Below are 26,231 nucleotides of genomic sequence, written 5' to 3' on the forward strand. Positions count from 1 at the left end.
ATATTCAACATAGGAATCACTACAAAACGTATCGTATGACCTCTTATATACTATATTAGGCCCAGCCTTTGGAACTTTTGTTTTCCTAGATATGGCTAATAATAATAATATGCCATTTAGCAGACGCTTTTATCCAAAGCGACTTACAGTCATGCGTGCATTATTTTTTTTGTGTATGGGTGGTCCCGGAGATCGAACCCACTACCTTGGCATTACAAGCGCCGTGCTCTACCAGCTGAGCTACAGAGGACATGCTATATTATGATCACTACATCCGATGGATTTGGATACTACTTTAAAGCAGATTTCTGCAACATTAGTAAAGATGTAATCAATACATGTGGATTATTTAATTCCTGTGCTGTTTGTAAATACCCTGGCAGGTTGACTAATAACCTGAACCAGGTTGCAGGCACTGGTTACAGTTTGAAGCTTTTTCTTGAGTGGGCAGCATAATGAAAGCCAGTCAATATTTAGGTCACCCAGAAATTATACCTCTCTGTTGATATCACATACATTATCAAGCATTTCACACATATTATCCAGATACTGACTTTTAGTGCTTAGTGGTCTATATCTGCTTCCCACAATAATATACTTTTTGTGAGGCAGGTGAACCTGTAGCCATATTACTTAAACAGCATTTGACATGAGATCCTCTCTAAGCCTTACAGGAATATGATTCTGAACATAAACGGCAACACCTCCACCATTGGCATTCCTGTCTCTTCTGAAGATGTTGAAACCATGAATTGCTACCACTGTATAATCAAATGTATTATCTAAGTGAGTTTCAGAGATAGTCAGTGTATGAATGTTATCTGTTACTAGCAAGTTAATGATTTCATCAAACTTGTTCCTTAGGCTACATACAGTATGTTAATGTGAGCTATGGGCCTCTTTGTGCTGCTCATGGAACACCAAGAAGATAAGGTGTACCAATGCAATGGTGACTAAAGTGAAAATGTACAGTGCCTTCAGAAAGTATTCACAACCCTTGACTTTTTTCACATTTTGCTGTGTTACAGCCTGAATTTAAAATGGATTAAATTGAGGTTTTTTGGCACTGGCCTATACACAATACCCCATAATGTAAAAGTGGAATTATGTTTTTAGAATTGTTTTAGGCTGAAATATCTTTAGTCAATAAGTATTCAATCCCTTTCTAATGGCAAGCCTAAATAAGTTCATGAGTACACATTTGCTTAAATCACATAAGTTGCATGGACTCTGTGTGCAATAATAATGTTTAACATGATTTCTGAATAAGTACCTCATTTCTGTACACTACACATACAATTATCTGTAAGGTCCCTCAGTCGAGCAATGAATTTCAAACAAAGATTCAACCACAAAGACCAGGGAGGTTTTCCAATGCCTCGCAAAGGGCACCTATTGGTAGATGGGTAGAAATAAAAAAAAAGCAGACATTGAACATCCCTTTGAGCATGGTGAAGTTATTAATTACACTTTGTATGGTGTATCAACAGACCCAGTCGCTACAAAGATACAGGCGTCGTTCCTAACTCACCTAACTCAGTTGCCGGAGAGGAAGGAAACCGCTCAGGAATTTCACCATGAGGCCAATAGTGAATTTAAAACAGTTACAGAGTTGAATGGCTGTGATAGGAGAAAACTGAGGATGGATCAACAACATTGTGGAAAAGAAGGAAGCCTGTACAGAATACAAATATTCCAAAACATGCATCCTGCATGCAACAAGGTACTAAAGTAATACTGCAAAAAAATGTGGCAAAGCAATTAGCTTTTGGTCCTGTATACAAAGTGTTTAGTTTCTGAGTACCACATATTTTCAACATAGTGGTGGCTGCATCATGTTATTGGTATGCTTGTAATCGTTATGGACCGGAGAGTTTTTCAGGATAAAAAAGAAACGGAATGGAGCTAAGCACAGGCAAAATCCTAGATGTCACTAATCAGTGTGGCAGACCTTACCATTTTGGTTTGCAATGGTTTTGTTACAAGACACCTTTTCTCTTGTAACCCCTTCCTTTGTCATTTGGATGTGTGTATGACCAAGTAACCATCCTTGTTAACCATCCCATCCTTACACCCTCAACCATGTTATCATCTGTCATCATTATCTTAACAATAAACCAGGCAACAACCCTTTGAACTGCAAACCACCATCTCTTTGTTTTAATGGACACACCACCACGATTGTCCTAACGCAAACCAACAGTTACAGCAAGATACAGTCCTTTTACCACCACAACTCTGATCAGTTTTTACACTAGAGGAAAACCTGGTTCAGTCTGTTTCCCACCAGACACAGGGAGGTGAATTCACCTTTTAGCAGGACAATAACCTAAAACACAAGACCAAATCTACACTGGAGTTGCTTACCAAGAAGAGGGTGAATGTCCTGAGTGGCCGAGTTACAGTTTTGACTTAAATCTATTGAAAATCTATGGCAAGACCTGAAAATGGTTGTCTAGCAATCATCAACAACCAATTTAACAGAGCTTGAAGAATTTAAAAAAGAAAATAGGAAAATGTTGCACAATCCAGATGTGGATTGTGCAGAATGACTCACAGCTGTAATCCCTGCCAAAGGTCCTTCAACAAAGTATTGACTCAGGGGTGTGAATACTTATGTAAATTAGATATTTCTGTATTTCATTTTCAATACATTTACAAACATTTCTAAAAACATGTTTTCACTTTTGTAGTGGAAATTCTAATCAATAATGAGGAGAGACAGGGTCAATCACCAATCAGGATATTACTTTATTCAAAACGTATATTAATAAGGTAATAAGTGAGGCTGGTCCGCCCAACAGTCTTGACTGTTGTGCTGAGAGCCCCGACACAAAGAATACAAAGATATTTTATAGCAACGATACACCCTCTTAGTCTACATGACAAATAACAGATGTATGGAATGGGTCACAAGGTGAGACTTGAAACAGTGGCTTGCGAAAGTATTCACCCCCCTTGGCATTGTTCCAATTTTGTTGCCTTACAACCTGGAATTAAAATGGATTTTTTGGGGGGGTTTGTATAATTTGATTTACACAATATGCCTACCACTTTGAAGATGCAAAATATGTTTTATTGTGAAACAAACAAGAAATAAGACAAAAAAAACTGAAAACTTGAGCGTGCATAACTATTCACACCCCTCCCCCCAAAGTCAATACTTTGTAGAGCCACCTTTTGCAGCAATTACAGCTGCAAGTCTCTTGGGGTATGTCTCTTCCGTAAAGCCCAGCTCTGTGGAGTGTACGGCTTAAAGTGGTCCTATGGAGAGATACTCCAATCTCCGCTGTGTAGCTTTGCAGCTCCTTCAGGGTTATCTTTGGTCTCTTTGTTGTCTCTGATTAATGCCCTCCTTGCCTGGTCCGTGAGTTTTGTTGGGCGGCACTCTCTTGGCAGGTTTGTTGTGGTACCATATTCTTTCCATTTTTTAATAATGGATTTAATGGTGCTCCGTGGGATGTTCAAAGTTTCAGATATTTTTTTATAACCCAACCCTGATCTGTGCTTCTCCACAACTTTGTCCCTGACCTGTTTGGAGAGCTCCTTGGTCTTCATGGTGCCGCTTGCTTGGTGGTGCCCCTTGCTTAGTGGTGTTGCAGACTCTGGGGCCTTTCAGAACAGGTGTATATATACTGAGATCATGTGACAGATCATGTGACACTTAGATTGCACACAGGTGGACTTTATTTAACTAATTATGTGACTTCTGAAGGTAATTGGTTGCGCCAGATCTTATTTAGGGGCTACATATGCACGCACTACTTTTCCGTTATTTATTTTTTAGAATTTTTTGAAACAAGTTATTTTTTCCATTTCACTTCACCAATTTGGACTATTTTGTGTATGTCCATTACATGAAATCCAAATAATACTTTTAATAATACCCCCAGCCAGATAGCATTTGCTACAAAACAAGCTTCCTGTCATCATTATCCATACCCGAGCCATATCTCCCTGGTACCTCATTATACACAAACACCAATTCATTCTATGGAATGCATGCTGTCGGTTTGATCACCAAAGGCATCGTAAATCTACTGTCAGTGTTAACACAGACACATGAGAGTTTCTAAGAACCCTATTCTATTGCAGAAAACAACCATTTGATGCAATAACAGTATTATGACATCATCTAGTTATTTTTGCTATCACGCTTTGTTATGAGCTTTGTGTGTAGATGTGTAGATGGGTGAGAAAAACAATCAATTTAATCAATCATGAATTCAGGCTGTAACACAACAAAATGTGGAATAAGTCAAAGGATATGAATACTTTCTGAAGGCACTGTAACTGACTGGATGTTTTTGTAATGATCAATGAGGATGTACATGTTGTTTAAGTTGACAGTATATAGAGAGATGTAAAACTTAGGTTTGGCAAGGTATTAGTTTGAGCATGACACTTCCTTCGCGACGTTAATAAAGACATTAATTGGATTTAAGCATTTGTCATTTGTTCTCAATATCTTCATTACCATCACAACTCCAAACCCGTCATTACAAAGAAGGGTTCAAAATAATCTGAGTAAAACCCTTCATAAAAAATATGAATGTTCAGCAAATCTCGCAAGTATTAAACAATTGATGCCTGGCAAGCAAGGTTTACAATTGATAGATTAAATTATAGGGCCTAGCACCTAGCGTTTAAGAGCGTTGGAGTTTGAATCCCCGAACCAACTAGGTGAAAACTCGATCGATGTGCCTTTGAGCAAGGTACTTAACCCTAATTGCTCCTGTAAATTCATCTGTACAAGAGGGTCTGCTAAATGAGAAAAAATGTAATATACAACAACATATGTGAAGCATAAAGAATATAATGTAAAGCACTGCATTTTACTGTAATCACATCAGAAATATGGTAATAAGATGACTTCCTGATTTTATTAAGGTTGGTTTGACTACTGTTACACAACACTAAGTAGTTTTAAACCGTCAAATAAAGGCTTTGTGAAGAGGGCCAATACACCCGGTCTTCCTTTTGTACTCCACTATAGCAGACAGAAGGATACAGAGAGCTCAATTCAATTAAACCCACATTGCAGTATTTACGCAGTAGAGTCAAAATGGTTCTGGGCCCTCTAAAAGTAGCAGGTAGGCCTCCCTTACAGATAGGTCAGTGCTATCCGGAATCCTTGGGTCGTCCCTACCCTAAACCTTAACTCTAACTCTAACCATAACCCTTAACCAACCCTAACCTTAACACTTACCTTAACCATTTTAAATGTCAACTTCAATGGGGCAGGGACGTCCCAAGGATCCCGGATAGCACAGACCCTAACGGATAGATGTTTTGTTTTCACAGTGCCACTCCTTAGTGTGTGCATGGGCAGTAGTTAAGTAAACAAAGACACTGCATAAACATTGGTGTGGTAGGCGTTATTGAATCTGAACCAAGGCCTGTCACGTCTTTATCCCAAGAACACAGATTTCTCCAGGCCATCCTCTACTTTAGTGTACTCCAGGTGGGATTTGAAATATTTGCTCTCGTAGCGGGGGCTGTTTCTGACATACTCCAAGTAGTCAGGGGTTCCAGGACAGATGACGTTGTCTGCCAGCAGTATGGAGCCTTTCCTCAGCAGCTGACACTCCTAAGGAAAGAGGCAAAGGAACAAAGGAAAAATTGGCTGCTGTTCATTTCCATGCAAAGTAATACAGTACATATACAGGGTAATTACAGACATATACAGCTGTTTGTTACCTCCAGAAGTTTGATATCGGGCAGGTAGCGGTCTTTCCAGTGGTCCAAGAAGACAAAATCAAACGTTTTAATCCCAAATAGCTCCTGCATCTTGGGGATTAGATCTCCTGAGGCTCCTTCCACCAGACAAATCTGCCAAAACATCATGGGAGTTATAATAACAGAAATATGATTGACTCTATCTACTGTGTCCCTGTTTGGAATTCAGTCATCACACCAGAGCAATGTTTAAGCATACATAAAGACCACAATGTGTGTTCTATTGAATTCAGCCCCTGTCTGTCCACAGCACCCTCACCTTGTCCTGGAGCCCAGAATACTCAATGATCTGGCGAGCCACAGCGGCATAGTCTGGGTTGAATTCCAGGGTAATGAGCTTGGTGCCAGGGGGCAGCAGGCGGGCAATACGCACAGTGGAGTAGCCACAGTACGTACCCAGCTCCAGGGCAGTGGATGGACTAACCTCGCACACCACAGAGTCCAAGATGACCCCTAAATACACAGACAGGACAATAATGTGTCCTCTGTAGCTCAGCTGGTAGAGCACGGCGCTTGTAACGCCAAGGTAGTGGGTTCGATCCCCGGGACCACCCATACACAAAAATGTATGCACGCATGACTGTAAGTCGCTTTGGATAAAAGCGTCTGCTAAATGGCATATTATTATATTATTATTTATTATTAATGTGACTAATATAACTACACAGTTCTTTGTGTCGTTTCCTTGGAAACATACGGCAAATCAAATCAAATGTTATTTGTCACGTGCGCCAAATACAACAGGTGTAGACCTTACAGTGAAATGCTTACTTACCTTAACCAACAATGCAGTTTTAAGAAAAATAAGTGTAAAGTAAAAAATGTATAAGTAAAACATAACAAATAAAAATAAAAAACAAATAATTATAGAGCAGCAGTAAAATAACTGTAGCGGAATATATTCAAAAGTAACTGGTTATTTGACTGACTGTGCTTGTGGCGTGTGCTTCTGGCACGTGTGTGTGTGTGTCAAGTACCCCTCTATGCATGTGCAGTCATGCAAATGTCTTATTGACGCAGAGGAATTCCATCAGATCACATTCAGGACTGAGCTGTGATAAGTCTTGAGGCTATTCTCTCACGAAACAAGATAGACTTGTAGAGGGAGGGAAGAATCCACAGGACAACATTGAAGAGAGAGTGTAAAAACACACTGAGAGAGAGAGCAGGCAAATAGGAAATGCACGTGAAAGCAGAACACAAGGAGTACAATACCTTTCTCATCTCCCACATTCATGGCCCATTCAGAATGCCTGCAGAAGTAATCGATAGCAGAGATGACACTCTGAGGGTCTCCTTTGATGGCCTTCTTTTGAACAGCTCTCAGAAGACGCTGGGCATCAGAGGGAGAATGAGGGTTTGAGTGAGAAGAAAAAAAAAGAACCAGACCAGAAGAAACCTCGGACATTAATACAGGTGAAAGATCCAAAAGAAGCTATGACATCTTAATCTTCTATCACTTTTCTGCATTAATAAACGAGTAAATGTGAGTTCTGAAGGGTGAAAGGTCAGAGAGGAGGTCACCTGGGGTCGGGTGGATCGGGTGAGGGTGTTGAGAGCCCTCTCTACAATGGCGTCGTGCCAGAGCAGGGCCCACCATGCGTTGTACTGCACAGCTGCAGGGATCAGCCAGGAGTACAGGCCATACAGAACAGCTGCTCCGCCACAACACAAAGCCAGGAAAGACAGCAACATGCTAGGGAGGAAAAGACCAGGCACACTGTTACAGGAGAGCACACTAGGGTACTGTTTCCCTATGTTTGTCCTCAGTTGACCTCTGTTGCTACAACACTATAATAATATGTTGATTCAACGTACAATTGTAAGGCAACCAGCTGCAATAGGATTGTGCGTTTGCTCAACATTTTAGAATATAGCTGAACCAACATACATTCTCAAGTTGAATTGTATGTTCACTCAACTTAGAATTTTAGGTTGAGTGAACATAATATTCAACTTGAGAATTTATTCAACCTTATCTGCATATTTCCCAGTGTAAAATTAAATTACTAACAGATTGGATTAGTTTAGAAAAATGCATGTTATTTATGTTCCATAAGATTAACCAACCAATGCAAAAACATATATGAATATGATAATGTTGGGCGTGGTTTTGAGCAAACAGACATTTGTAATTTCACTCAACAAGCAGAGTTTGTTGATTTAACGTACAATTGTAAGGCAACCAGCTGCAATAGGATTGTGAATTTGCTCAACATTTGGCCATATAGCTGAACCAACATACACTGTTGCCTAACCTTCCAAAGGCAAACATGAATTTGTCATTTTAAGCAACAAGCTTTTTCAAATTCAGCTCACTTCGAGCGGAGTTTGAGTAAACAACACATTAGCTCAAATTCTTGTCCATTTGAAGTACACTCAACTCCCAGAATAACGCTGATTAAGCAATTTGCTAAATAGGCTTTTTTGTGTGTGTAACTGAACAACCTCAAAATGGGTGTAAGGCAAACACAAATAGGGTAAAGTCATGACTTTTTGAAAAGGGCTCTGGCCTTTGTACCAGAGTGAATCTTTAACGTCATGGTGGTGCAACATGTGTACAGTGCCTTGCAAAAGTATTCATCCCCCTTGGCGTTTTTCCTATTTTGTTGCATTACAACCTGTAATTTAAATTGATTTGTATTTGGATTTCAAGTAATGGCCATACATAAAATAGTCAAAATTGGTGAAGTGTCAAAACATTCTAAAAAATAAATAATGGAAAAGTGGTGCGTGCATATGTATTCACCCCCTTTGCTATGAAGCCCCTAAATAAGATCTGGTGCAACCAATTACCTTCAGAAGTCACATAATTAGTTAAATAAAGTCCAACTGTGTGCAATCTAAGTGTCACATGATCTGTCTCATGATCTCAGTATACATATACACACACACACCTGTTCTGAAAGGCCCCAAAGTCTGCAACACCACTAAGCAAGGGGCACCATCAAGCAAGCGGCACCATGAAGACCAAGGAGCTCTCCAAACAGGTCAGGGACAAAGTTGTGGAGAAGTACAGATCAGGGTTGAGTTATAAAAAAAATATCTGAAACTTTGAACATCCCACGGAGCACCATTAAATCCATTATTAAAAAATGGAAAGAATATGGCACCACAATAAACCTGCCAAGAGAGGGCTGCCCACCAAAACTCACAGACCAGACAAGGAGGGCATTAATCAGAGAGGCAACAAAGAGACCAAAGATAACCCTGAAGGAGCTGAAAAGCACCACAGCAGAGAGTGGAGTATCTGTCCATAGGACCACTTTAAGCTGTACACTCCACAGAGCTGGGCTTTACGGAAGAGTGGGCAGAAAAAATCCATTGCTTAAAGAACAAAATAAGCAAACACGTTTGGTGTTCGCCAAAAGGCATGTGGGAGACTCCCCAAACATATGGAAGAAGGTACTCTGGTCAGATGAGACTAAAATTGAGCTTTTTGGCCATCAAGGAAAACGCTATGTCTGGCGCAAACCCAACACCTCTCATCACCCCGAGAACACCATCCCCACAGTGAAGCATGGTGGTGGCAGCATCGGCAGGGACTGGGAAACTGGTCAGAATTGAAGGAATGATGGATGGCGCTAAATACAGGGAAATTCTTGAGGGAAACCTGTTTCAGTCTTCCAGAGATTTGAGACTGCGACAGAGGTTCACCTTCCAGCAGGACAATGACCCTAAGCATACTGCTAAAGCAACACTCTAGTGGTTTAAGGGGAAACATTTATTTATTCAAAGCCCAGACCTCAATCCAATTGAGAATCTGTGGTATGACTTAAAGATTGCTGTACACCAGCGGAACCCATCCAACTTGAAGGAGCTGGAGCAGTTTTGCCTTGAAGAATGGGAAAAAATCCCAGTGGCTAGAAGTGCCAAGCTTATAGAGACATACCCCAAGAGACTTGCAGCTGTAATTGCTGCAAAAGGTGGCTCTACAAAGTATTGACTTTGGGGGGGGGGGGGGGGGGGGGGGGGGTGAATAGTTTTGCTGTAATGAATACTCAGGGAGAAAAAGGTGTAGATTCACGCGCAGAGCGTGGCAGGTGTTTATTTCGCCTTCACAGAAGGCAGGAATCGTGGTCACAGGCAGGCAATGGTCATACACAGATAGGCAAACAGGCAGGTGAATCAATAACTAGGACTGAAGGCTATAACTGGTTCTCACAAACAAGCTAGGAAAAGGCTTAGTAGAGTCAAAATGAACAATACCTCACAGGGCACAAACAGAATGAACTGAACTAAATAAGGAGCTGATGAGACCAGGTGAGTAACAACACAGGTGAAATCAATGAACAAAAATGAAAGACAGGGCTACGTTTAAGAACACAAAGAAACAGGGCTATGTTCAAGAACACAAGGTGAACTAAGAAAATAAATACAGAACCTTACATATGCACGCTCAAGTTTTCTGTTTTTTTGTCATATTTCTTGTTTGTTTCACAAAAAAAATGTATTTTGCATCTTCAAAGTGGTAGGCATGTTGTGTAAATCAAATGATACAAACCCCCAAAAAATACATTTTAATCCCAGGTTGTAAGGCAACAAAATAGGAAAAATGCCAAGGGGGGTGAATACTTTCGCAAGCCACTGTACAGTGGGGAAAAAAAGTATTTAGTCAGCCACCAATTGTGCAAGTTCTCCCACTTAAAAAGACGAGAGAGGCCTGTAATTTTCATCATAGGTACACGTCAACTATGACAGACAAAATGAGAAAAAAAAATCCAGAAAATCACATTGTAGGATTTTTTATGAATTTACTTGCAAATTATGGTGGAAAATAAGTATTTGGTCAATAACAAAAGTTTCTCAATACTTTGTTATATACCCTTTGTTGGCAATGACACAAGTCAAACGTTTTCTGTAAGTCTTCACAAGGTTTTCACACACTGTTGCTGGTATTTTGGCCCATTCCTCCATGCAGATCTCCTCTAGAGCAGTGATGTTTTGGGGCTGTCGCTGGGCAACACGGACTTTCAACTCCCTCCAAAGATTTTCTATGGGGTTGAGATCTGGAGACTGGCTAGGCCACTCCAGGACCTTGAAATGCTTCTTACGAAGCCACTCCTTCGTTGCCCGGGCGGTGTGTTTGGGATCAATGTCATGCTGAAAGACCCAGCCACGATTCATCTTCAATGCCCTTGCTGATGGAAGGAGGTTTTCACTCAAAATCTCACGATACATGGCCCCATTAATTCTTTCCTTTACACGGATCAGTCGTCCTGGTCCCTTTGCAGAAAAACAGCCCCAAAGCATGATGTTTCCACCCCCATGCTTCACAGTAGGTATGGTGTTCTTTGGATGCAACTCAGCATTCTTTGTCCTCCAAACACGACGAGTTGAGTTTTTACCAAAAAGTTATATTTTGGTTTCATCTGACCATATGACATTCTCCCAATCCTCTTCTGGATCATCCAAATGCACTCTAGCAAACTTCAGACGGGCCTGGACATGTACTGGCTTAAGCAGGGGGACACGTCTGGCACTGCAGGATTTGAGTCCCTGGCGGCGTAGTGTGTTACTGATGGTAGGCTTTGTTACTTTGGTCCCAGCTCTCTGCAGGTCATTCACTAGGTCCCCCCGTGTGGTTCTGGGATTTTTGCTCACCGTTCTTGTGATCATTTTGACCCCACGGGGTGAGATCTTGCTTGGAGCCACAGATCAAGGGAGATTATCAGTGGTCTTGTATGTCTTCCATTTCCTAATAATTGCTCCCACAGTTGATTTCTTCAAACCAAGCTGCTTACCTATTGCAGATTCAGTCTTCCCAGCCTGGTGCAGGTCTACAATGTTGTTTCTGGTGTCCTTTGATAGCTCTTTGGTCTTGGCCATAGTGGAGTTTGGAGTGTGACTGTTTGAGGTTGTGGACAGGTGTCTTTTATACTGATAACAAGTTCAAACAGGTGCCATTAATACAGGTAACGAGTGGAGGACAGAGGAGCCTCTTAAAGAAGAAGTTACAGGTCTGTGAGAGCCAGAAATCTTGCTTGTTTGTAGGTGACCAAATACTTATTTTCCACCATAATTTGCAAATAAATTCATTAAAATCCTACAATGTGATTTTCTGGATTTTTTTTCCTCAATTTGTCTGTCATAGTTGACGTGTACCTATGATGAAAATTACAGGCCTCTCTCATCTTTTTAAGTGGGAGAACTTGCACAATTGGTGGCTGACTAAATACTTTTTTTCCCCACTGTAGTTATGATGAACAACATGCTAGTAAACCTTACTACAGCACTGTGCATTAAGATAATAGATAGTCTTATGAAGATAGACAGCCTTGTGAATTATGCATATCATAAATAAAACACTATTGATATTGAATAGTGCGTCACTGGTGTTTGGTTAATATGTTGCAACTCTTCCTATGAATCCCAACGGTACGCGACCCATATGAAATCATAAATAATTTCTAATAACCCTCTGTAGACACAATTAAATAGAACTAAATATACATTTCAAATGAAACTGCAGTGGGAAGAGCTGCTGTAAAGTAAGAAAAATGTGTAATGCACCGCACTAATGCAGCTCTTTCCTTGCACATGAAAGAGGTGAATGAAGGAAAGGGTGCAATCGTTTTGCTTGGGTCTAGAGGTGCTGTTTCTGCATGTATTGTGTGAAAATTGGCTTCAAGCCCAGGGTTAAGAACTGTGTCACAGTAAAGTCACAATAGGGTTATTCTTGAATTGCGGTGGTAAAAGCTTTCCCTTGACTTTGGCACCATGTAAAAACACTTTAAAATGACAAAAACATTACAAATAATAAATTTTCTGTTTTATTTAACATTACAAATAATACTTTTTTATTTTTTTAATGTCATTTAGCAGACGCTCTTATCCAGAGCGACTTACAGTTAGTGAGTGCATACATTATTTTAAATTTTTTCATACTGGCCCCCCGCGGGAATCGAACCCACAACCCTGGTGTTGCAAACGCCATGCTCTACCAACTGAGCTACATCCGTGCCGGCCATTCCCTCCCCTACCCTGGACGACGCTGGGCCAATTGTGCGCCGCCCCATGGGTCTCCCGGTCGCGGCAGGCTACAACAGAGCTTGGATTCGAACCAGGATCTCTAGTGGCACAGCTAGCACTGCAATGCAGTGCCTTAGACCACTGCGCCACTCGCCATATGTAAGTCCTTTATACTGCAACACGTCTATTTGTATGCATTGTAGAAACTACTGGGGGCTAGCAGGTTGGCTTGTCCCACTGGTGATGTGAAGAGGTGTAGTGACATGTTTTGGGGATTTATATATACACTACCAGTCAAAAGTTTGGACACACCTACTCGTTCAAGGGTTTTTCTTTATTTTTACTATTTTTTACATTGTAGAATAATAGTGAAGACATCAAAACAATGAAATAACACATATGGAATCATGTAGTAACCAAAAAAGTGTTAAACAAATCAAAATATATTTGATATTTGAGATTCTTCAAATAGCCACCCTTTGCCTTGATGACATCTTTGCACACTCTTGGCATTCTCTCAACCAGCTTCATGAGGTAGTCACCTGGAATACATTTCAATTAACAGGTGTGCCTTCTTAAAAGTTAATTTGTGGAATTCATTTCCTTCTTAATGTGTTTGAGCCAATCAGTTGTGTTGTGACAAGGTAGGGGTGGTATACAGAAGATAGCCCTATTTGGTAAGAGAAACAACAGTCCATCATTACTTTAAGACATGAAGGTCAGTCAATACGGAACATTTCAATACCTTTGAAAGTTTCTTCAAGTGCAGTCACAAAAACCATCAAGCGCTATGATGAAACTGGCTCTCATGAGGACCGCCACAGGAATGGAAGACCCAGAGTTACCTCTGTTGCAGAGGATAAGTTCATTAGAGTTACCAGCCTCAGAAATTGCAGCACAAATAAATGCTTCACAGAGTTCAAGTAACAGACACATCTCAACATCAACTGTTCATAGGAGACTGTGTGAATCAGGCCTTCGTGGTCGAATTGCTGCAAAGAAACCACTACTAAAGGAAACTGATAAGAAGAAGAGACTTGCTTGGGCCAAGAAACACGAGCAATGGATATTAGACCGATGGAAATGTATCCTTTGGTTTGGAGTCCAAACTGGAGATTTTTGGTTCCAACCGCTGTGGCTTTGTGAGACGCTGTGTGGGTGAACAGATGATCTCCTCATGTGTATTTCCCACCATAAAGCATGGAGGAGGAGGTGTTATGATGTGGGGATGCTTTTCTGGTGACATTGTCTGTGATTTATTTAGAATTCAAGGCACACTTAACCAGCATGGCTACTACAGCATTCTGCAGCGATACGCCATCCCATCTGGTTTGGGCTTAGTGGGACTATCATTTGTTTTTCAACAGGACAATGACCCAACACAACTCCAGGCTGTGTAAGGCTATATTACCAAGAAGGAGAGTGATGGAGTGCTGCATCAGATGACCTGGCCTCCACAATCCCCCGACCTCAACCCAATTGAGATGGTTTGGGATGTGTCGGACCGCAGAGTGAAGGAAAAGCAGCCAACAAGTGCTCAGCATATGTGGGAACTCCTTCAAGACTGTTGGAAAAGCATTCCAGGTGAAGCTATACCAAGAGTGTGCAACGCTGTCATCAAGGCAAAGGGTGGCTATTTGAAGAATCTCACATTTAAAAGATATTTTGATTTGTTTAACCCTTTTTTGGTTACTACATGATTCCATATGTGTTATTTTATGGTTTTGATGTCTTCACTATTATTCTACAATGTAAAAAATAGTAAAAATAAAGAAAAACCCTTGAATGAGTAGGTGTGTCCAAACTTTTGACTGGTAGTATACTACTTTGAATGCTAAACAGTGAGCAAACATATTTAATATATTGTATAGATCAATAAAAACAAAGAAGGCAACAAAGAAGGCTATTAAAATACTTTTTTACTAGTATGATGTGTCCCTCAGTTGTATGTCATTGGTGTTACCACCTTTAAAATCACTGATTACAAAGATATATAAGGACCTTGAGCATTCTCTCCAGTGGCAAACTTATCTGAGGAGGGGTCTATAAAGAAAATGATTAGCTAATCACACCTTTTATTATGTCATGAATGTGAGGATTCCATTGATAATTGTGTGTGTCTAAAGGGTCACTTGGTGTTAGTCAATTTAAATGAAGAGAACTAATATTGTGAGCAAAATGATTAATCATATCACTTTAGTAAATTCTTTTTTTGTTTGATGACCTTAGATTTGAACATTTGTGGCATCCGTTTCAGAAAATCCCCAATTACCAAAAAAGGTGTTATTGGTGTTACCGTCATTGGTGTTACTACTCCTACCAGTGGCACAATGTTATCATAATGGTACAAATTATTTAAAGTCATTAATCTGCCATATTAGTTCATTTAGAATGGGAAGATATATTTAAATAAATACAAACTAGAAAAATGTAGTTAATATTTTCCAAAATGCCATGCCCAAATGGCACCGTAATTCAAGAACGATCCAATAGCAATGAGTTATCGTGATTCTCAACTGCTATACTTGTAAGCAGAATAATATATTAGACAGCTTTGAAAGGTGACAAAATATGTTATATGTATGTTATAACCTCGAAAATCTACGTTTACAAAGTCCTTTGACAATTGAACAATTGAACAGATGTAAATCGAACTAGCAAGGGAATCAAATTGTGCTCCTATTACAATATCAGGGTTTAGCCAATATAGAACAACGACAAATTAGTCACATTACAACCCTCCCTAATTAGTAGGCAGCAATACACTTTTGACCGGAGTCTCCTTTCAGTTGTTGTTGTTGTCAAGAGTCGCTGAGGGAATAGCCATCTCAAAGCATATTGACAGCAGCAGACACCAACAAAGGAGGACTTCACAGCCCACGGCTTCAAAAGAACAATAGAGGTGCCTGAGAAATGTCACACAGTCAATTAAAGATGCTATCACACATTGGGCAAACACGGCTTGAATCAATGTTGTTTCCACAAATTTCAACAACAACAAAATAAATGTGATGACGTTGAATCAACGTGGAAAACTGACTGGATTTGCAAAAAGTCATCAACATAAGGACATTTCGTATTTTTTTCACCCAACTTTTGGATTTCACCTTGAATTCACGTTAGTTTACAACTCAACCAAATGTCAATCAAAAATAGACCTTGAACTGAGCAGGTAGATGAGATAGCAGCAACAGCAGACAGGCGGTGAGGAATCTGTCAGCTGAGACAATATTAATTTACATGGATAATAAAGCATGTGATGATATTATCCTAATCTCTTTGGGAGAGGTTGAAGTCATGTTCAAGCTACATTACACAGACAAGTAAAAATATTTAGCTCTGCAAATGACCATTTCATGCAATATCAAATATATCTATATTTATTATATACATATGAATTGAAGTAATTCTAAACTAACATATTATACATGTTCTCAGATGTCAGTAAGATCTCTTGTTTCAGGTCAAGGCAAAGCACCACAAACAATACTGTTATTGTGGTGGGGGGAGTTTCAAGTTAACATTTTCACATTTCCTAAACAGCAACATGCACACAGAAAGCAATCTCACCATGGCTTTTCATGGAATTTAACACAACAAAGAAAGGACAGACAAACTGTTGAACATAATTCTGAAATGTAATTTCCAACAGAGGCATATCTTACTTCCTGCTGATGTCTCCACGCTCAGAGCTGCTTCTCCACAACCTCTTATCCTTTGTTGCCTGTTTCTCCTTTAAGCCCCTAACTACACTATGAGCACAGTCCTCTCTCACTCTCTCTCTCTCTTTCTCTCTCCCCCTCGCTCTATCCTCTCTCTCGCTCTCGCTCTCCCAGGCAGCTTTGATGTGAGCTGAAAGGAATGTGCAGCTATAGGTCAAACTGCAAAGCTTGGCTCAGTTGCACACACACTGACGGTGACATAGCATAAGCCCCAAAACACACCCACACAAAGAGAGAAAGGCTAATCAACAGCCAACTGGGCAGAGTTTTAAATCCCTCTTTAGCCAATCATGTAATAATCCCATCTCTCTCTTTCTTCCTCTTAGCATGCTACTCTCTCTCTTTCTGCCCCTCCCCCTTTACACCCTCCCCTTACTACAATAATTCACACATTCTGTAAAATAGATCAAGAGAGAACAGCAGGAGAACTACACCCTATATGGACAGTCTTTTTTTCACATTCAGGATGTATAAAAAGAGCCTGAATGAAAAGAGCTTGAATACTACTTCATTATAAAAATAAAAAAAATAGAAGAAAACAAGACATAAAATATGAAAACATGGTTAAAATATCTTCAATAATGGCAGTTGTGCAGTGGGAATGGCAGTTACATGTAAGTGTCCCTGGACGCTGTTTTGCAGACCACCATACCCTGCCTGACCTTATGGGCCTGCACCGGGAGGGCCAGAGGGTGGAGAGGCACAACATAATTCTCTCTCTGTACCTGCCATCCGCAATCTCCATCACACTTGAACACAGATACTCCCTCCCAGCTAGTGCATCCCCACACACTGGAGAAACACACTCTGTTATTTAGTGTGATTGCCTCTAAAACATGATAGCATCACACACACTACACTTTTGAAAATAATCTCTATTTAACTAATATGCTGCATTGTAGTGCATTTCCCCCTGTTATAAATAATAATACTGTACTGTCATTATCTGCAGCACAGAGAAATAAATCCAGGTTTTGCCAGTGTTTTATTCCTAAAGCTGCCCCATTACACATATCGGTAGGAAGAGAGGTAGCCTTATTGCTTGTGGGATATTGATACACACATGCACACACACACTAGGCTATTGATATTTTATTCTGAGCCTACACCAGGCTAAACAGTGACATCTGGTGGCCAGTGGATGTATCATCCTACGATACTGTACTCCAGGTTGACATTTGCATTTTTACTTAACTACCCAGTCCCAGTGTTTTTCATTATTCCATTACTCAGATTAATAAACCATCTATAGCACTGTATTTTGCTGTTGTTCAGTCCATTGAATATGTCAGTTGGAATGAGTTCTCAGCAACAACAAAAAATAAACATAAACCATAAACCTGTGCGCCCCGTATAACTACAGGCCATTGCAGAGTACAGGACTTGCCAGTATTATAAGTAATACTGGGCTGCTGAGCTCAACAGTCATGGTTGGTATGTTAGCCCTAGTCTTCCAGGGTCGAGGGTTTTCCATGTTGACGGTATTCTGTCAAGTCTCTCTGGCATGTTTAGAGAGAAGTGCTGCAGGGATGTCTCTGCCTGGACAACAACACAGGAGTGACTAACTGGACGTCTCCATGGTTATTGAGCTAACTTTTAGGTCTGTTTTCAAGTCATAGACTATTTCAGACTGAATGATTACTGTCAGGAGTTTGTGTTCTGTACTAACTTGAAACTGGGCCAGGAAATGTTTGGTCCGTGCTATCCGGGATCCTTGGGACATCCCTACCCCATTGACGTTGAAATTATAAGGCCATAAGCAAACAAGAAAATGCTAATCTAGTGGCCGGGGACTTTAATGCAAGAAAACTGAAATCTGTTTTACCTCATTTCTACCAGCATGTCACATGTGCAACAGGAGAAGAAAAAAAAACTCTAGATCACCTTTACTCCACACACAGAGACGCGTACAAAGCTCTCCCTCGCTCTCCAATTGGCAAATCTAACCATAACTCTATCCTCCTGATTCCTGCTTACAAGCAAAAACTAAAACAGGAAGTACTAATGAAACGCTCAATACGGAAGTGGTCCGATGAAGCGGATGCTAAATTACATCACTGTTTTGCTAGCACAGACTGGAATATGTTCCGGGATTCATCCGATGGCATTGCGGAGTATACCACGTCAGTCACCGGCTTCATTAATAAGTGCATCGATGACTTCGTCCCCACAGTGACGGTGCGTACATATTCCAACCAGAAGCCATGGATTACAGGCAACATCCGCACTGAGCTAAAGGCTAGAGCTGCCGCTTTCAAGGAGCGGAACACAAATCCGGACGCTAATAAGAAATCCTGCTACGTCCGACGAACCATCAAACAGGCAAAGCGCCAATACAGGACTAAGATCGAATCCTATCACACCGGCTCTGATGCTCGTTGGATGTGGCAGGGCTTGCAAACTATCACAGATTACAAAGGGAAACCCAACCGTGAGCTGCCCAGTGACGTGAGCCTACCAGATGAGCTAAATGATTTCCATGCTCGCTTCGAGGCAAGCAACACTGAACAATGCATGAGCGCACCAGCTGTTCCGGACAACTGTGTGATCACGCTCTCCGTAGCCAATGTGAGTAAGGCCTTTAAACAGGTTAACATTCACAAGGCTGCAGGGCCAGACGGATTACCAGGATGCGTACTCTGGCAAGTTTCTTCACTGACATTTTCAACCTCTCCCTGACTCAGTCTGTAATACCTACATGTTTTAAGCAGACCACCATAGTCCCTGTGCCCAAGAATGCCAAGGGAACCTGTCTAAATGACTATCGCTCCGTAGCACTCACATCTGTAGCCATGAAATGCTTTGAAAGGCTGGACATGCCTCACATCAACACCCTCATCCCAGACACCATGGACCCACTCCAATTCGCATTCCGCCCCAACAGATCCACAGATGACGCAAACTCTATTGCACTCCACACTTCAAGCTCATCACTAAGCTAAGGACCCTGGGACTGAACACCTCCCTCTGCAACTGGATCCTGGACTTCCTGATGATCCGCCCCCAGGTGGTGAGGGTAGGCAACAACACATCCACCACGCACGACTACAATACCATCATTAAGTTTGCCGATGACACGATGGTGGTAGGCCTGATCACCGACGACGATGAGACAGCCTGATAGGAAGGAGGTCAGAGACCTGGCAGTGTGGTGCCGGGACAACCTCTCCCTCAAGGTGAGCAAGACCAAGGAGCTGATCGTGGACTACAGGAAAAGGAGGGCCGAGCACACCCCCATTCAGATCGACGGGGCTGTAGTGGAGCGGGTCGAGAGCTTCAAGTTCCTTGGTGTCCACATCACTAAGAACCTATCATGGTCCAAACACACCAACACAGTCGTGAAGAGGGCACAACAATGCCTATTCCCCCTCTGGAGGCTGAAAATATTAGCATGGAACCTCAGATCTTCAAAAAGTTCTACAGCTGCACCATCGAGAGCATCCTGACTAGTTGCATCACCGCTTGGTATGGCAACTGCTCGGCATCCAACCGCAAGGCGATACAGAGGGTAGTGCGTATGGCCATCCAAGTCTGGGACCAAAAGACTCCTTAACAGCTTCTACCCCCAAGCCATTAGACTGCTGAACAGTTAATCAAATGGCTACCCGGACTATTTGCATTGACCCCCTTATTTTATTATGATTATTTTTTGCACTGACTCTCTTGCACTAGCTCGATGTACACTCACTGGACTCTAACCACACACTCACACATACCACACTGACACTCCAACACACACACTCACATTCCTTCACACTCTTCACATACCCTGCTGCTACTCTGGGGTAGGGGAGGGAATGGCTGGCAGGGATGTAGCTCAGTTGATAGAACATGTTGTGGGTTCGATTCCCACGGGGGGCCAGTATAAAAAAATATGTATTCACTAACTGTAAGTCGCTCTGGATAAGAGCGTCTGCTAAATGACTAAAATGTAAATGTAAAATGTAAATTATCTATGCCAAGTCACTTTACCCCTACCGACATGTACATATTACCTCAACTAACCCGTACCCCCGCACATTGACTGGTACCGGTACCACTTGTATATAGCCTTGTTATTGTTATTTATTGTGTTACTAGTTTTTAGTTAAGGGCATTGTTAGTTCATGGGTCGTAAGTAAGCATTTCATGGTAAGGTTTTCACCTGTTGTATTTGGCTCATGTGACAAATACAATTTAATTTGAAATGTAAAATGGTTATGTTAAGGTTAGGTAAGGGTTATGGTTATGGTTAGGGTAGGGGTTAAGGTTAGGGTTTAGGGTAGGCACGTCAAGGATTCTGGATAGCACTGACCGGGAATTTTTGCTATCAATCACCCAAGTTCCTCCATATTGAGATCATTATAATGAATTGATCAGTTATCTCCAGTGTTTGTTTATTTGCAACCTTGAAATTGTGCATGCTACAATTCAATGTAGTTGTATCTGCTATATATAGCTCTGGAAAAAAATAAAAGACCGCTGCAAAATGATCAGTTTCTCTGGTTTTACTATTTATAGGTATGTGTTTGGGTGAAATTAACATTTTTGTTTTATTGTATAAACTACTGACAACATTTCTCCCAAATTCCAAATAAAAATATTGTCAGTTAGAGCATTTATTTGCAGAAATTGACAACTAGTCAAAATAACAAAAAAGATTCAGTGTTGTCAGACCTCTAATAATGCAAAGAAAATAAGTTCATGTTCATTTTTAAACAACACAATACTAATGTTTTAACTTAGGAAGAGTTCAGAAATCAATATTTGGTGGAATAACCCTGATTTTCAATCACAGCTTTCATGCGTCTTGGCATGCTCTCCACCAGTCTTTCACATTGATGTTGGGTGACTTTATGCCACTCCTGGCGCAAAAATTCAAGCAGCTCGGCTTTGTTTGATGGCTTGTGACCATCCATCTTCCTTTTGATCACATTCCAGAAGTTTTCAATGGGGTTCAGGTCTGGAGATTGGGCTGGCCATGACAGGGTCTTGATCTGGTGGTCCTCCATCTACACCTTGATTGACCTGGGTGTGTGGCATGGCGCATTGTCCTGCTGGAAAAACCAATCCTCAGAGTTGGGGAACAATGTCAGAGCAAAAGGAGGCAAGTTTTCTTCCAGGACAACCTTGTACATGGCTTGATTCATGCATCCTTCACAAAGACAAATCTGCCCGATTCCAGCCTTGCTGAAGCACCCCCAGATCATCACCAACCCTCCGCCAAATGTCACAGTGGGTGCGAGACACTGTGGCTTGTAGGGCTCTCCAGGTCTCCGTCTAACCATTAGACGACCAGGTGTTGGGCAAAGCTGAAAATTGGACTCATCAGAGAAGATGACCTTACTCCAGTCCTCTACGGTCCAATCCTTATGGTCTTTTGCAAACCTCAGCCTGGCTCTTCTTTGCTTCTCATTGATGAAGGGCTTTTTACTAGCTTTGCACGACTTCAGCCCTGCCCCTAGGAGCCTGTTTCGAACCGTCCTCGCCGTGCACTTCACCCCAGCTGCCGTTTGCCATTCTTTTTGTAGGTCACTTGATGTCATCCTACGGTTGTTGAGTGACATTCGAATGAGTTGGCGGTCATCCCGGTCAGTAGAGAGTCGTTTTCGCCCTCTGCCAGTCTGTAGCTTTGTTGTCCCCAATGTCTGCTGCTTGACCTTGTTCTTATGAACCGCCGTCTTTGAAATTTTAAGGATGGAAGCAACCTGACGCTCACTGTATCCCTCTGCCAGTAAAGCCAGAATTGAACCCTTCTTTTCCTCACTCAAAACTTTCCTTTTCAACTCTTTTGGCATGGTCAACAGTTATTTTTTGATTAATATTACTTTTGAGGTACTATTAGCACTGTTTTTGCCATCCAGCTGGTCCTATTGCAAGAGGATAGTGATGACCACAGCAGTGGTTTTTATACTTTTCCTCGTTAAATAAAATTTGGTTCAGGTGATCACCTAATCAGTACCTAATTCAGTAGAATGAGGTGTGCCTGTGTTGGAATTCAACAGACACTGGAATGGAATGGCTGTCATACATGTAGAGATGCTGATTTAAGAACAATTTGCAGTGGTTTCTTAATTTTTTCCAGAGCTGTATACCTATACCTACCTTTAACTACCATGTAAAAGGTCTTCAGAGGTTTAACGCTCATTTGAAACCCTATTTATTGCGTATTTGAGCGTTTTTACAGGTCAACACAGAAGTTCAGCAGATGTAAACATTTACGTCAATCTCCTATTCACAAAGATTTTTGCTCGTACTTACCCCGGTCACATTCAGTTGCCAAAGTTGTCGAACGTTGCAGATAGAAATTCAATTAATAGAGCCGATATGAGTCCCTGTTTTACAAGTCGGTGAGGCATGTTTGTTCTATTGATCATATTTCTATCTGAATGTTCCAAAACGCTGTGTCCTGCTGAACGCGCCCCTGCACTCAATATCCCCCGAGTGCGCCAAGTCAATGGTACAGTCCACAGTCTTAGCTTGTTGAATGGAATTTGGGTCATTCCACTGTAAGCCTTTCCTATTCTATAAGGGTAATGTGAGGTATTTATATTAATTTTGAATAGCTTCCATTGATAGAGACTTTGTTAAATATACCCAGACAAAACAGAAAGAATAAAAAACACTGTGGAATGTCACACGACCTGATTTGGGGCTGGTAAGCGAATGCATAATTAACGGATCTCCACCTCTCCAATCAGCCGGAGTGAGTGACTCCAGAATCTATTCGCAGCTGCTCCACTACCCTCCGCATTTGGAACTGAACAGCTGCTAAAACGTTTGAACAATTTTTCAGAATGCGAACAGGGCATGCTGTCAGACAGGGGCGAACCGGTGCTGTATCTCAACCAGCAGAATAATGGCTGAAGACTATTGGGAGAGCACACTGGCTTTGGGATATTTTTGCTAAGATTACAAGGGCATACGGGATCTCGCGTCCTCGGGTAAGCGACCAAGCAATCTGTCCTTGTTGCGCGAAACGGTATTTACACCGGGTTGGTTAGCTAGCTACAATACGATTTTAAATTTTTTTTTGTCAATAGCTACGTTAGTTAGATACTGTAGTAGGCTACACCGCCGAAAAGACTTGATAGCTTGTTGCAGCCACCACTGTTGATGTCAAAAGATCGGGATACTGTACCTCCCACTTTTAAATCTCTTCAATCACACGTATTACAATTATTCAACATCGTCTTTGTTGAAGAATAAAACATGTCCAATGGAATGTCCGTGATCACCGCATTCTAATCATTCGTAGACTTTAAAACGCTTTCATTCCAATGCATAATCATGCGTAAATGAAACATGTTGCGAGTTAGCTGTAGTTTAGCTAGCAAGGGCCGAGCTGTGCGCAACCACTGAAGCTAGCTTGGTAGCTATAGCTAACTAACTAGATCATGAACTTGTTAACGGCGGTTACTTTTCTGTTGTGTACCATTGGTTTCTATTGCACGCATTAGCAGAATGATTCTTGCATTGTAGCTACGAAACCACATAAAGCTAAACAGATTAGCCAGCTAAACCTAGGTCACAAATCCTTATTTATGATTTGCCTTCAAAATAAATCGTGCGTACATAATGTGATGGACGTACCGGGTATTTTCCTATCCTGGTCAGCTAGCTACAGTCAGTTTGTTTAGTGTTTGTCAGATGGGAAACCAGCAAACTTCAGGGTCTTTTGGGATGGCATTGGGGAGACCCCCTGCACTGTGTGAATAGCTAATTTGCCTGATTGCATGCAATTTCTAGTTTCTTGCTTGTTTTTGTCATGATTACCCCAGTTACATATGAGCTAATGATACATGCCTAGCTGCTATGTTGTTGATGAACTGCAGGCACAAACCTCCAGGGTGCTAGTCACCTACTGTTGACAACCTGGGCATTGCCTTCAAAACGTCATCTTGATGTTGAGCTGTCCCATCAGTACCAGGCAGGCAGGCAGCCCTGTCTGATGCTCATGGTCACACCCCTCTATGTCAACAAGGTTCATGATGCACCAGTTTTAAAAGGATGTGAACACACACACATAGGGACAACTCGGCCTATCTGAGAGGATGCCAGTGCACCCGGACAGTTTCTGTGCTCCTGCTGTGTTTTAGTTTTTTAATTTTATTTCTACAATTGTCAAGCGACTTTGGGTCCTTGAAAAGCGCTAGAGCCCATTCATCATTATTATTCATATTATTATTCATATTATTAATATAATAATGAATGGGCTCTAGCGCTTTTCAAGGACCCAAAGTCGCTTGCCGAAAAATATTTCTAAGAATTCTTCAGGCAGGCACTTTGTTTTATTTTACATTTAGCCTAACTGCACAAGACAAGTTAAGTTTAATGTTTGAAACAACAAAGTAAATAGCCTCTTAAAATCAAGTACCTCTTCGGAGTGTCTTCATCTAAGATTTCACTTCTAGATTTCCCTGCAGTGCATGCCAAATGAGAGGAAAACCTTACACCACTCTCACCATCCAAAGTATTCCAACTATTTCAAACGTTTTCTCTGTGAATCCTTTGTGAAAAATATGATTAGGTTAGCTAATGGTCAGTCACAGTGACATACCCAATAGCCTTTCCAACAGTAGAACCACTTTAGATTGTTGTGATAATGATGACATTCCAAATGAGAGAACATTCTCAACATGCCTCAGGGTCTTAGTATAAACAAAGAAATTCTTACACCAGGGCTATCTAAGCCCCATAAGATTACCCTGTCCACCCTCCAGCTCACCCCCTGCCGCCGCCGTCTACAGCACTAACACAACTGTCACCAGATAGCCTAGAAGTGTCCATTTTCCTCGGATGGTCAGTGTTCAGAGTGCATACAGAAGAACTCCCTTGTTTACTGTAGATTTTTAGGCCTATATGCAATTGTATGGGTCACCAAGCTTCTAGGCTTCAAAAGAGCAGCTTTGGAACTGAAACTGTTGGGCATCGTTGTGCCAAATTGAGTCATTAGTCACAAGGCAAAAACATGGCCTTCTGGAGGTTTGGCACAACTTTTGTAGTTGGCCAAGTCCTGAATATCGCACAGATGCTCAAGAGACTAACTGCTAGTTTTCCACTGGTTTTTAGTATTTACCTTTCCAGTACTATTTGTAAGATAAGTTGAGATGTAGTTTTCAAGGTCATTGAACATCTCTGTTTTCTAGCGGTTTGCTTTACATTGCAATGCAGAGTGAAATCAATACATGTGCTGTGATGCCAGGGGAGAACGACTGCCCACTCTTATTGAAGCCACGGAAGTTCAAGTCCGACCGCGGTACTGCAGGCATTGTTAGCAGAAAACAGGATCCTCCATTATAGTAAATGGAAAAATGGCAGTCTTTGTGGTCAATCTTCGTGTAAATATATATATTTTTTAAGACAATCATGGTACCAATAATTGATTCTAAAACACTAGATGTATGTCCTTCTTCTGTCAGACACAGAAGAAGTTATAAGAATAATTTAGTTGCTAATGGAAGCCTGCAGTACCCTGGTCAGCCTTCAACTTGAGTTACTCAATGAGAGGGGGCAGCATTGAGCTAACCTCAACGTCACTTCCTAGAGTAGCTCAAACTGCGCATGTTATGTCTCAATGAAACGCCATCTTTACCGACTTAATTTGGCTTCAATGCGCTATTGAGTCTTCACATAGGAAAGAATGGTGTCCCATGGGGCGGCGCACAATTGGCCCAGCATCGTCCAGGGTAGGGGAGGGAATGGCCGGCAGGGATGTAGCTCAGTTGGCAGAGCATGGCGTTTGCAACGCCAGGGTTGTGGGTTCCATTCCCACGGGGGGCCAGTATGAAAAAATTTAAAATAATGTATGCACTCACT

At 41.4% G+C, this 26,231-nt stretch overlaps 1 protein-coding gene across 1 annotated transcript; it reads right to left on the reverse strand.

The window, feature by feature from the left end:
- Positions 1–2,727: 2,727 nt before the first annotated feature.
- comta (catechol-O-methyltransferase a) lies at positions 2,728–16,655 on the reverse strand. Its single transcript, XM_084187653.1, has 6 exons — positions 16,377–16,655; positions 7,264–7,435; positions 6,955–7,072; positions 5,999–6,192; positions 5,701–5,832; positions 2,728–5,590 (listed from the first exon to the last, which is right to left on the reverse strand). Exons 2-6 carry the CDS (start codon positions 7,432–7,434, stop codon positions 5,411–5,413), a joined length of 795 nt encoding a protein of 264 aa, XP_084043779.1. The 5' UTR covers position 7,435; positions 16,377–16,655; the 3' UTR covers positions 2,728–5,410.
- Positions 16,656–26,231: the final 9,576 nt, after the last annotated feature.

Source organism: Coregonus lavaretus, assembly GCF_964263955.1.
Source record: "Coregonus lavaretus genome assembly, chromosome: 22".
Lineage (NCBI taxonomy): Eukaryota > Metazoa > Chordata > Actinopteri > Salmoniformes > Salmonidae > Coregonus > Coregonus lavaretus.